This window comes from Gymnoscopelus microlampas (assembly GCF_963454915.1).
Source record: "Gymnoscopelus microlampas genome assembly, chromosome: 5".
NCBI classification, from domain to species: domain Eukaryota; kingdom Metazoa; phylum Chordata; class Actinopteri; order Myctophiformes; family Myctophidae; genus Gymnoscopelus; species Gymnoscopelus microlampas.
In genome coordinates, this window is record NC_139942.1 from 41,141,902 (window position 1) to 41,153,495 (window position 11,594).

The 11,594-nt window shown below is 38.7% G+C and overlaps 2 protein-coding genes and 1 long non-coding RNA gene across 3 annotated transcripts; 2 read left to right on the plus strand and 1 right to left on the minus strand.

Moving 5' to 3' along the window:
• The first annotated feature begins 717 nt into the window (after positions 1 to 717).
• Positions 718 to 2,089, plus strand: cUnh14orf119 (chromosome Un C14orf119 homolog). Its single transcript, XM_084058828.1, has 3 exons — positions 718 to 843; positions 1,196 to 1,642; positions 1,881 to 2,089. Exons 2-3 carry the CDS (start codon positions 1,196 to 1,198, stop codon positions 2,052 to 2,054), a joined length of 621 nt encoding a protein of 206 aa, XP_083914954.1. The 5' UTR covers positions 718 to 843; the 3' UTR covers positions 2,055 to 2,089.
• Positions 2,090 to 2,161: 72 nt separating this feature from the next.
• On the minus strand, positions 2,162 to 11,581 carry LOC311046483. The gene is made up of 2 exons (XR_014600889.1): positions 10,800 to 11,581; positions 2,162 to 3,392 (listed from the first exon to the last, which is right to left on the minus strand). It is a non-coding gene; the product is annotated as an uncharacterized lncRNA (long non-coding RNA).
• Positions 4,054 to 10,444, plus strand: LOC311046478 (dehydrogenase/reductase SDR family member 1-like). The gene is made up of 9 exons (XM_084058821.1): positions 4,054 to 4,112; positions 5,127 to 5,281; positions 6,434 to 6,577; positions 7,278 to 7,357; positions 8,203 to 8,335; positions 8,484 to 8,609; positions 8,698 to 8,767; positions 8,998 to 9,078; positions 9,183 to 10,444. Exons 2-9 carry the CDS (start codon positions 5,138 to 5,140, stop codon positions 9,317 to 9,319), a joined length of 915 nt encoding a protein of 304 aa, XP_083914947.1. The 5' UTR covers positions 4,054 to 4,112; positions 5,127 to 5,137; the 3' UTR covers positions 9,320 to 10,444.
• Positions 11,582 to 11,594: the final 13 nt, after the last annotated feature.

An 11,594-nucleotide genomic window follows, 5' to 3' on the forward strand; every position in this document is an offset into this window, starting at 1 on the left:
CGCGCAGATCGTCACTACACAGCGCGTCGACGAGGGTGATCTATGACTGTGTATTTGGAATACATGAAATGTATGTAAGATCACAGACATTCTAGGGCTATCAATAATCAATCAAATCCGTTGTTTTTGGCAAGTGCTTACATTTAACAAATATTTTCCTGTGTTCTGTTCTGATCATATCATTCCCAGAATAAACAATCAAACCAGACAAATGATGTTTTGAACTTTACTTCAGTTTTTCTTTTCCTAAGTTTAATTATCAAGCCTTGCGAGAATGCGTACTGTCTGCGCAGGCGTGATTTTCCACTCAACAAAACACACGGCAACTAATGTTGCCATGTCTGCTTATTATAAGCAGACTTATTGTTTTTCTGTAAAGTTGCTTGTAAATATTGGTAGTTACGGGTTGCGTTTTTTTGGGCTTGTTTCTAAAGTGTAGTTGCTTATTTAAGATTGCTTCCAATTGTTTTAATTATTATTCAAACCAGTGGGTCTCTAATATTGTCATGAAAATGTTTTGTGTCAGGGAGCAATTGTGTTGTTAGAATGTTTCAAAAATATTCAAAATATTTCACATTTTATTGCAAGAGTTTTTGAAAATAGCAGATCTATAAGCTCACAACGCATCGCGACAGGTTTAGTAGGTTTAAAGTACTCATGTCATGTTGCTTCTTTTGGGCTGGTTTTCATAGACCTGGTTTCTTACTTCTCTCTGAAAATCTGGCAACAATGACGGCAACTTCCTGTTTGTGGAGATAAAGCTCACACAAACGCTAGCTTACAACTACATCAGCAACACAGTGGGAAAAATGCCGAAAATAAGGTGACTGGCATTCAAGAAAGGTGGGGGACTACCGATGACGGTTATATTATATAAAAAGTGGTTGAGTTGATATTCTGAATTTAAATTCGAATGTCTGAAGTTAGTCACTGAGCTGCGTTCAGCCGAATCTATAACATCTAACTTTAGCCCCGTTTAGAACCGAAACGGGGTTTATCTAACTTTAGCTTGGGAGTAAGGAAGGATAGCTTGACCATAACCACTTTGCTGTAGCTAGCCATGCAGTCAGATTAATGTTACCAACTAGGGCATACTCTACATAACAATAGCTAGGATTGTTGTTGGTTGTAATAATGCCTAATGTTGTAATTTAGCCTACTTTCTAAATTAAATTGTGATATATCTTTCCCAAAGATGTCGTGGTTCTGTCATGTCGGTGTCAATCAAGGCTCCAACCAACACCAGCAGCCCGCAGAGATGATATCAAACCCAATGGCATGTCTCTCTGGTACTCCCTACTCCAGCGTTGGAGATCCAGACCTAGGAGGAACATCCAATGTTACCAGTGCACCGCAAGTTTGGTTCAACTGCTCCTCGCCCGGTTTGGAGGACTTTCCACCAGCTCCACAGGCTTCAGTGCCTCCTAGGCTTGAGAACCTGTCATGCACATCTCTGAATGCAGGGGCAGGTAGACACCCTCTGCCCGTTGTGTCATATGTGACTCTTCAGGAGCAGCGGTGTGTACTGAGCTGGTTCCTGGGTTGGAGTGCAAGCCAGAGGGAGCGATTCCTGCAGGACCTGCTAGGCAAAGCCGTGCCTGGTAAAGTGTGTACCTTGCTAGAGTCGCTCAACACTCTACAGGTACATCTCACATGCCACAATGCACTTATCCACTAAGCCCTATTTTATACTTCATTAAACGACGTTGACGTCCAAAAATAGCCGATCTATAAGCGTTGTGAGCTTGTTTGTAGATAGGCTATTTTTGATAACGTTTGCCTAATGACATGCCCAAAATATGGATGCCAGGATGAAAGTGGTTAAATCCTAAATAAGGCTTATATCAGTATGTAACATTATCTCTTTGTTCTGTGTCTAGGTCAAGGACAGTCCACCAAATATTTTTGAATGCCAGCTACGCCTGTGGACCCAATGGTTTGAATCATGGAGTGAGGAAGAGAGGAACAATTTCTTACACATTCTAGAGGAGCGGGACCCAGTCTTTGTTGCACACTTTTATAGGAGTGTAGCTGGGACAGCAGGAAGGGACTGATGGATAAGGGACCAAATGTGTTACATACATACATACATGCATAAAGAAACATGTGATGTTATCTGACATCGATAAGTGGTGTGAATGAGTTTATCTTTTTTTGTGTGTGTGTATGATTTGATTAGGACTGAGATAGGTTTTAATGTAATTTACACTGACATTGATGTAAACCTGTCAAAAATGACAAGAGCTGGAAGTGAGGTATATACTATTTATCAGCCAGAAATTATAATTTATATATAAACAAGTCTTGTTACTTAACCCACAGTTGTTGAGAGTAGTCGGAAGTAAAATCGCTTTCAAGACATACCACATACATACCAGATGAATTTAAATTAAATGGATCTTTTAAGGGCTCTCATTTCAAGCTGACTGATAGCCTCAGGGTTCTGACCCAACAATATACAGCTTTATGAGGTGCAGAACTTGCATGCTTTTCATTGTGACCAATAATCACTTGGTTGGCCACATGACAGCATAGACTTGAAGTAAACTGGCTTTGTACCAACACAAAGGTACAGGAGGTTCTGTGCCTATTGACAAAGATTGCTAGAAGATTCCAGATTTGTAAAATTCTTTGGTTTTGGTTCCTCAACATTGTAGCAGCAATAACAAAAAAAAGATTTGGAATAGAAAACACGGTATCTGTTTGTAGGAATGGGTTCCTATCAGCAAGTTTATTATTGAAATCTAACTTAAATATTGTTAAATATCCTTGTGTGACTCCTTTGTTCTGAAAAGGTATGCTGTATAAAGATCACATATTGACTAGCAGTAGCCTACATACTAAGCAGAACTGCTGGAATGATGTGGATCACAAGATGTAACCAAATGGCTTTGAGATCAGCGTCACTATTGTATTCAAAAGATGTGTTTTTCACAAACTGGTAAGCATATCGAAACCTTTTGTACCATCCATGCAAAGATGAACAAATAAAGTACACCATTTTCCAAATAACTTGTTTTATCTTTGCATTGGATGTCCAATACCAAGTGTTATCCAGGGTTTTCACATGGAAAAAAGACAGTTGAAATCACTAAGCCTGATTAATTAGAGGGGCATCCCTTTCCAATGTCAAATTTATATTACAGCATTGTCATAAACCTCACACTTGATCCTTGAAATGACATCTAGATAGATATAATTTTGATAGCTATAATTTCACACAGGCACGCAACAAGTAAAATCTACAATGCTGTATTAATAGTTACCCTCTGCTCATAATAGTTACGCTGGGTAAATGCAGAGGACACATTTCACATATGAGCAAATGTAGAGTGACAAAATAGCCCTGAACTCATCAGTGATATGAGGGCAGTTTGATTTCTATTTCTGACCTTTTCCCATAATATATTCACTTAATATGGTGAGTGCAGTGATCTTAGCGCAAGAAACAAAACTAGATGTTGAAATATGGTGGAAAATAACACACGATTCTCTCTATTGTTTATTTTGTAGTTTAGGTTTGATGACTCCAAATGAACTAACTCAAGCATACTTATGTGGTCTGATGCTTCCTATGTATGATTCATCATATCCATTTGGGCTTGGAGGGCTGTCAATTGAAGGCACATGTATTTCCCTTAGTCTGTCTGGGAATATTATCAGAAAAATCATGAATCATTTCGCAAACATTTCTTCACAAATGTGTTTGTAAAGATATCTAATGACACCTTTCACAAAGGTTGGAAATACAACTCCCCTAGCCTAAGGGAACTTAGCGCCATCTTGTGTACAATAATCAACCAAATACACATTATGTGAATTCTCAATTCGATGTTGCTTCACATTTCGGTGTATTACGGTATATTATATGCCTTGTCTAGGAGCGTATGCTCCGTCGTAGGGGCTTGACGGCGCTGTTTACGGCATAATACGGTAGAGACCATAGAGTTATAGAGACGGGGAGGGCATGCAGTTTGCTCCTAGCCTGGTGACGCGAGGTTACTTTGCTCCCAGCCAGGCTGTTTATAGTAAGCTTTCACACAGATTCATAGGAGGAGTTCTGTTGGAGTTGCTTGCGTCAAGGGACCTGTAAAGAGAAAGACCATTTCGATGTAAATAATTTCGACCTCTGGGTGCTTTTCTAACGGAATGCAGTTATTCGACAGGTTTGAGTTGAACTCGGTCGAGCAAAATGTAGTCTTTTCTTGAGTCCGTTATGTTGACTATCTCGTGTCGTACTTTGCCCTGAAGATGATTTTACAATTAACACTGCTGCTTAGTTGTGTATCATGTGTATATTGTATGCTTTTATGTGTAATTTATTGTATGTTAAACTGAAATTCAACATACGGGAATCCAAGCTAATAATGTGAAATCAGTTTTTTCTCCCACAATATGGTCCATCCGTAGATTATCCAGGCGGCCTATCATATATTCCATGGAATCCTGTGTGTAAAAACAGTTACTTCACACAACAGTTACATAATAATCAGTATGGGCCTAAGGTTACTATATCTAAGTTGACTATTAAGCAATAGGTGGCGCCAGTGCGCCATTTAACCATTACCTGTAGCATTTAACTCATGCAAGTGGCAGTGGTTTAAAGTAAGTACATTTACTGAAATACTGTACTTAAGTAAAATTTTGAGGTATATTTTTACTTTAGTGGAGTGTATTTCCAATTTTCAGTACTTTTACTTCTACTTCTCAGAGACAAATATTGTACTTTTACTCCACTACAATTATTTGAAAACTTTAGTTACTAGTTATTTTACAGAATACAGATATAAATTATTATATTATAAAACATGCATTAACCACTTTAGACCTATTTTGTAAATAGGCTATTTTAAAATAGCCGATATACAAGCTCATAACACGTCGCATCATGACAGCTTGTAGATCTGCTATTTTCAAACATTTTAGTACTTTTACTTTTGGTACTGTAAGTATATTTTGATGACAATACTTTTGCACTTTTACTCAAGTAACATTTTGAACACAGACCTTTTACTTGTAACAGAGTATTTCTACACCGTGGTATTGCTACTTTTACTGAGTACTTCTTCCACCATTGATCTTAACTATCTTTAATTGAAAAATGTGCTCTTTAACTTTGTCCTCAGTACCAGGTAAAATGGCCCTCTCAGGCTGGGTGTGTTTGGTGACAGGGGCCTCCCGGGGCATTGGCAGGGGAATAGCTCTACAATTGTCAGAAGCCGGGGCCACTGTCTACATCACTGGCCGCCAGGAGAAGACTCTCAAACAAACTGCAGCAGAGGTGAGCTTTGGGGGACCTTGATGTTTCAGCATCAGCATTAATATAGACCCACACATTAAGCTGCTTCTTTTGACATTCAAAAGATTTTAAGACCAGTATTTTTAATTTTTGGATAATCAACCGTAGAGGCTTTTACACATTTTGAAACTTTACTTTAACTGATGGTGGATTTATTACGTTTCTGGCAGTCTTCTGCAGAGGTGGACGAAGTACTCGAGCCCAGTACTTGAGTAAGAGTACAGATACTCCTTGGTCAAATATACTCCACTATAAGTAAAAGTAGCTCAGTCAAAATGTTACTCAAGTAAGAGTAAAAAAGTCATTGCTTTTAAATATACTTAAGTATTCCAAAGTACATGCTTTGAAAAATACTTAAAGTACAAGTAAAAGTAGAAGTACATTTCTTAATTTTTATATCAATGAATTGCTGTAATGTTTTCACAATGAATTTATAGGACCTTGTAAGTCTTGCTTCAGAGAAGTACTGTAACTCTCTGAAACCACCTGCACTGCATGCACTGATGTGCTTGTAGAACCACTACGTTATACAAAGCCTGCAAAAACACCTATTAAAACATAGAAATGACTGAGGAACCAGAACTAAATACTTTTACTCCTATACATACAAGATGTAACAAAGAGGCGAGCGGAGGGGGAAGCCAGAAACACGGCCAGTGTGAGAGCAGAAGTTAGGCCAATTGCATTTTAGGGAAGACAAAAAACAGTCAACCTAAAGGCTAAACCGCACCAATGCAACTAGTCGCAACTCCTTGCTACAAAACCGTTTTAAGGTCAACCGCACCAATGCAACTCCTTGCTACTGCCATTGGGGATAATGGTTGCAAGTAGTTCCATGTTGCAAGTAGTTGCATGGCGAAACATTGGTGTGGATGTGGTGTGGGCTTAAAAGTACTTTACAGCCTTCCTAGAAATGTACTTGAGTAAAAGTCAAATATTTGTCTTGGAAATGTACTCAAGTAAGAGTAACAAGTATCAGAAAAATCTAATACTCAAGTAAAGTACAGATCCTCAGAATCTGTACTCAAGTACTCCGTTATTGTCCACCACTGGTCTTCTGATGAACACATTGATTTCTGACCTGCTAGGCACCATCATTCCCAAGTAATTATTTTTGCAATGTGTACACATCAGGTTAAGGAACGGGGTGGGAACTGTGTTCCGGTGATCTGTGATTCTTCAAAGGATGAAGACATTGAGGGACTGTTTGAACAGATCAAACAGGAACAAAACGGGAGACTGGACATCCTTGTTAACAATGCCTATGCTGGGGTGCAGGTCAGTGCCATAACTGCATTGATATGTGTAGCCTAATAACTATTACTTAAAGGCAGACTCCACCCATCTTCATATAGTTGGTCCTCACTAATGCTTATCATAATATGGTACCATTTTTGTCTCCTCTGTCTGTGTCTCAGAGTTGGGCTGTGGACAGTTCAGAAACCTGCCTACCAGTGACACCATCATGGGGAATCCAAGCTAACAGAAATGGCAGGCTTTCTATTCCTGGAAAGTTAGCATGCTATAATTGAAGCCATTGTTCTTGTGATAATAAAAATGTAATAAAAAATCTTGTTTGAATTTAGAAAACCCCAAATGATGATGTCACTAGTAGGTGGGTTTCTGAACTGTCCACAGCCCTCCTCTGAGATACAGACCGAATAGAAATTTCTTTCCCCATATTATCATGAGACCAATTATATGAGGATAAGTTGAAAATGTGTTTAAGTCGTCCTTTAACACCGATATGCTATCTGTGCCATTTCTGTCTTCTGGGAAATTTGTTTCCAACGATCCTTCCCCCTCCGTATTCTGCACATCCTCTTCCATTGCTGCTAAAATGATTAAATATTGAATTAATTAATTAATAATAATAGCTGGTGTTCTTGTAAACCCCTCTTGAGTTTCTTGATCTTCACATTTTATGCCTGTGAAATGAATCTAACCCTCAAAACAAATGCTCATAATTACATTCCAGGTTATATTTGAAAATATGGGAAAGAAGTTTTGGGAGACTGACCCATCCATGTGGGATACCATAAACAACACAGGTCTCAGGTAAGCCTTATATTGCTTAGTCATATCAATTGACTCATAGCTGACTGTCATTTCCTGTTCATCACTGTCTGTTTATGGTACTTTATTCAAATTGCTTTCAATGAAAGGACAGTTCACTCAGGCGCTGTTTAATAATTCAAGACGTACAGCAATGATAGGCAAGATATTGAAAAGAGATTGATATGCAGTTTAACCAGAGTAGCTACTTGTCAACATACTCAACAAGCCATCATTATGCCCAGTGTGGATTATTAATTGAACACAAGGCACAACTCAAATTCTAGACATTTGTGTTTGCTTTTTCCTAGCCCTAGAATGACTGTGATATTGTATGTACAGAGACATTGAACACACCCATGCCCTCCCGGGGAGGCAAGTCATCGTGGCAGCATGCTAACTTGTAGTGCTGCCTGTGTACTCACCCATTAATTAATTGCTGTGACTGGGTCAGCTCTTGTCATATCGTTTCTTATCCATTTGAAAGTTCTGGCAGCAAAAAAAAAATACTTTTCCACAACCACTTTCTCTGTACACGATGGGGCCTCATTGACTGCAACACTGAACTTCCTTCAATGAGCACACACATGGTATGCAGCGGTACGAGTTACCTACCGGGATGACTCTTTGTACATATCACAGCCAATTCTAGGGCTAGCTTTTTCCATTTGCCATTTAAAGGTAAAGTAAATTGTCTTAAAAAATAATCAGTGTTTTTTGAGTTTTGAAATCCACCAGCCACATGGGTCCAAAAGGAAGTGCAGTGGAAATGATGTAACATTAGCATTTTTTCATGACTCCTCACCATTAGCAAGAAATAACTTATGTTGTGTTTCTTACACTGCCAGAGGCCACTACTTCTGCACTGTTTATGCCTCACGGTTAATGGTGGCACAGGGCCGAGGCTTGATTGTTGTCATCTCTTCCATGGGGGGGCTGCGGTATCTCTTCAATGTGCCATATGGTGTTGGTAAAGCTGCAGTAAGTTCTCTGGTCGTAGAAACCTGCATTCATGTAATCAAGCACTCTAGTTTGATTAAATATGCTCCACTTTATTGTTGTAAGACTGCATACATATTGGTAGTATTATGTATCTTTTTGTATTAATGAAAGTTATGTTTTGATTTAGTGTGACAGGCTAGCAGCAGACACTGCCGTTGAACTGAAAAAGAGAGGAGTGGCTTCGGTCAGCCTGTGGCCTGGGGCAGTGCAGACTGAATTTATTACTAATAACATTGACACTGTGGATTCTAAGGTAGGTTTTTTACAAAATAACTTAAGTCTTAGCTATTTCATTTTCTCACTTTCTGTTAATACAGTATGCCGGCCTCCCTTTTCCCCAGTTCAAGGAAATGTTTGCCAATGGAGAATCCACAGAGCTGAGTGGGAAGTGCATTGTAGCACTGGCCAAAGGTAGGATTATTGTACAAATTCTCTTCACATTTAGGATGAGATTAAAGGATAATTTCATGAAAAGTAACTCCTGCAATAATTTGACCAAAGTAGTCACACTCGATGTCACACACAAGGTGCATGCTCTACACTGTAATTTGCCTTCATAAATTTAATTACCTAATATTAGCAATTTCCATTTGTAATCGAAGATTTCATTAATATGTGTGGTTGCTCTCTGTACTTGGAAGACAAAAATCTCCAGTCAATGACGGGGAAAGTTCTGATGACCTGTGACCTTTCAAGGCGCTATGGGATAAAAGACATTGATGGTACCTAACCCTTATCTGTTTTTAGCTTTGTAAGATCTAAGCATCCTACTCTTGTGTCCACTCACTTTGTTCTAACATTTTGTTATTTTTTTTCCCATTACCAGGTCGAGAAGTGGTTGATTATATCTCCTTGAAATTCCTCCTGACACAAGTTCCATATCTCTCTTGGCTGTCCTATGCTGTTCCCTCATTTGTGCGTCTGCCAAAGTTTGTTCTCACCCTTGCAGCTGGACGATTTTAAACACTTAAGTGTGTAGGCGGCAGTGGCTCAGGGGTAGAGTGAACTGGAAACCGCAAGGTTTCCAGATCGATTGCGGGCTCCCCTAGAGTTAGTGTCGAGGTGTCCTTGAGCAAGACACCAAACTCCTAATTGCTCCCGATGAGCAGGTTGTTGCCTTGCATGGTTTCCTCCGCCATCGGTGTGTGAATGGGTGAGTTTTTTTTCCCCCAAGTGGCAATATGCTAGATTTCTACTGACTCTAATGTGTAACCAATTTGTTGTCACATTTACATTATACAGTATACATTCCCTTTTTGAAGTATTGTGTTCCTGTTGACTGTTATGTAATCGATTGTAATTGATTAACCAGGACAAAGCTACATGTTCATTCTGTGACCTAGGTATGATGTTGGGATCTTCTTTTATTTGCATATGAATTTAAACTTACGTATGTGACTACAAGATGAATATATGAAGGGATATTATCTATCATAGTTTGTACAATACGGTACGCTGTGAATGAAGTCACAGATGAAAATATTATGCATTTTGTTGAATTAATTCTAAACTGAAAAATAATGTAGTGTTTGAGTTTGTGCATTTCTACAATTTTGAAAAAAACAATAGTTTTGTTTAATGTGTATTCAACTGTGAATATTAATGTTGTAAAAATAATAGTTTGATTTTTCAGTGTGGACTGAGTCGCAAAAGGATCACATTATGAAAAGTAAAGTCAAATATCTCTAAATTGACCAAAAGGAATGATGCAATCATGTGGAAGAAGGAATTCTATGAAGCGTTATTCTTTAACACATCTTATGTGCTTACTTTAACATCAAGCCATAACGGTTTTTCTTTTTAATTTCTAATTAAAGTGCAAATATTGATACAGGCATGATACACCTAAGGCTATTTAAATCTGACAATTGATTGGGAAATAGGTTTGGTAGGCCTGCTGTTCTGAGAGGAAATCTTAATCCTCTGAGCTATTTAGGTATTTTATCTTCCTAAAATGAATATCTGCAAGTCACCTCTGACCATGATAAATAAACTTTGGAAAATAGGCTACTGGGCTATTACTATTTATGGATGAAAGCTTCATGCAGGTGTCTCCAGCTTAATTTATAAGCACAAATGACATCTACAAGCTTGTAGATCTGCAATTTAGGTACTCGACACAGTCATACGATGAAGTGGCAAGGCTACCAAGTGTTATCCAGGTTTTTCACATGGGGAAAAAAGACAGTTGAAATCACTAACCCTGACTAATTAGAGGGGTATCCCTTTCCAATGTCAAATTTATATTACAGCATTGTGTCATAAACCTCACACTTGATCCTTGAAATGACATCTAGATAGATATCATTTTGATAACTATAATTTCACACAGGCACGCAACAAATACAATCTCAGTGCTGTATTAATAGTGCCCTCTGCTCCCAATAGGCTGGGTAAATGCAGTGGACAGTGATATGAGGGCAGTTTGATTTCCATTTCTGACCTTTTCCCATAATATATTCACTTAATATGGTGAGTGCAGTGATCCTTAGAGCAAGAAACAAAACTAGATGTTGAAATATGATGGAAAATAACACATGATTCTCCCTATTGTCTATTTTGTAGTTTAGGTTTGATGACTCCAAATGAACTATCTCGAGCATACTTATGTGGTCTGATGCTTCCTACATATATGATTCATCATCATATCCATTTGGGCTTGGAGGGCTGTCAATTAAAGGCACATGTATTTCCCTTAGTCTGTACGGGAATATTATCAGAAAAATCATGAATCATTTCGCAGACATTTCTTCACAATTGCGTTTGTAAAGATGTCTAATGACACCTTTCACAAAGGTTGAAATACAACTCCCCTAGCCTAGGGGGACCTAGCGCTATCTTGTGTACAATAAACAACCAAATACTCATTATGTGAATTCTCAATTCGATGTTGCTTCACATCGGTGTATTACGGTATACAGTATTATGCCTAGTCTAGTCTAGCGTATGCTCCGTCGTACGGGCATGACGGCGCTGTTTACGGCATAATACGGTAGAGACGGGGAGGGGATGCAGTTTGCTCCTAGCCGGGTGACGCGAGGTTACTTTGCTCCTGATAACACTCATAACTCATAACTCATAAAACTCATGACACTGACCCAGAGCCTTGTGCACTGACCCAGCCAGGCTGTATATATTAGGCTTTCACACAGATTCATAGGAGGAGTTCTGTTGGAGTTGCTTGCGTCAAGGGACCTGTAAAGAGAGACCATTTCGATGTAAATAATTTCCACCTCTG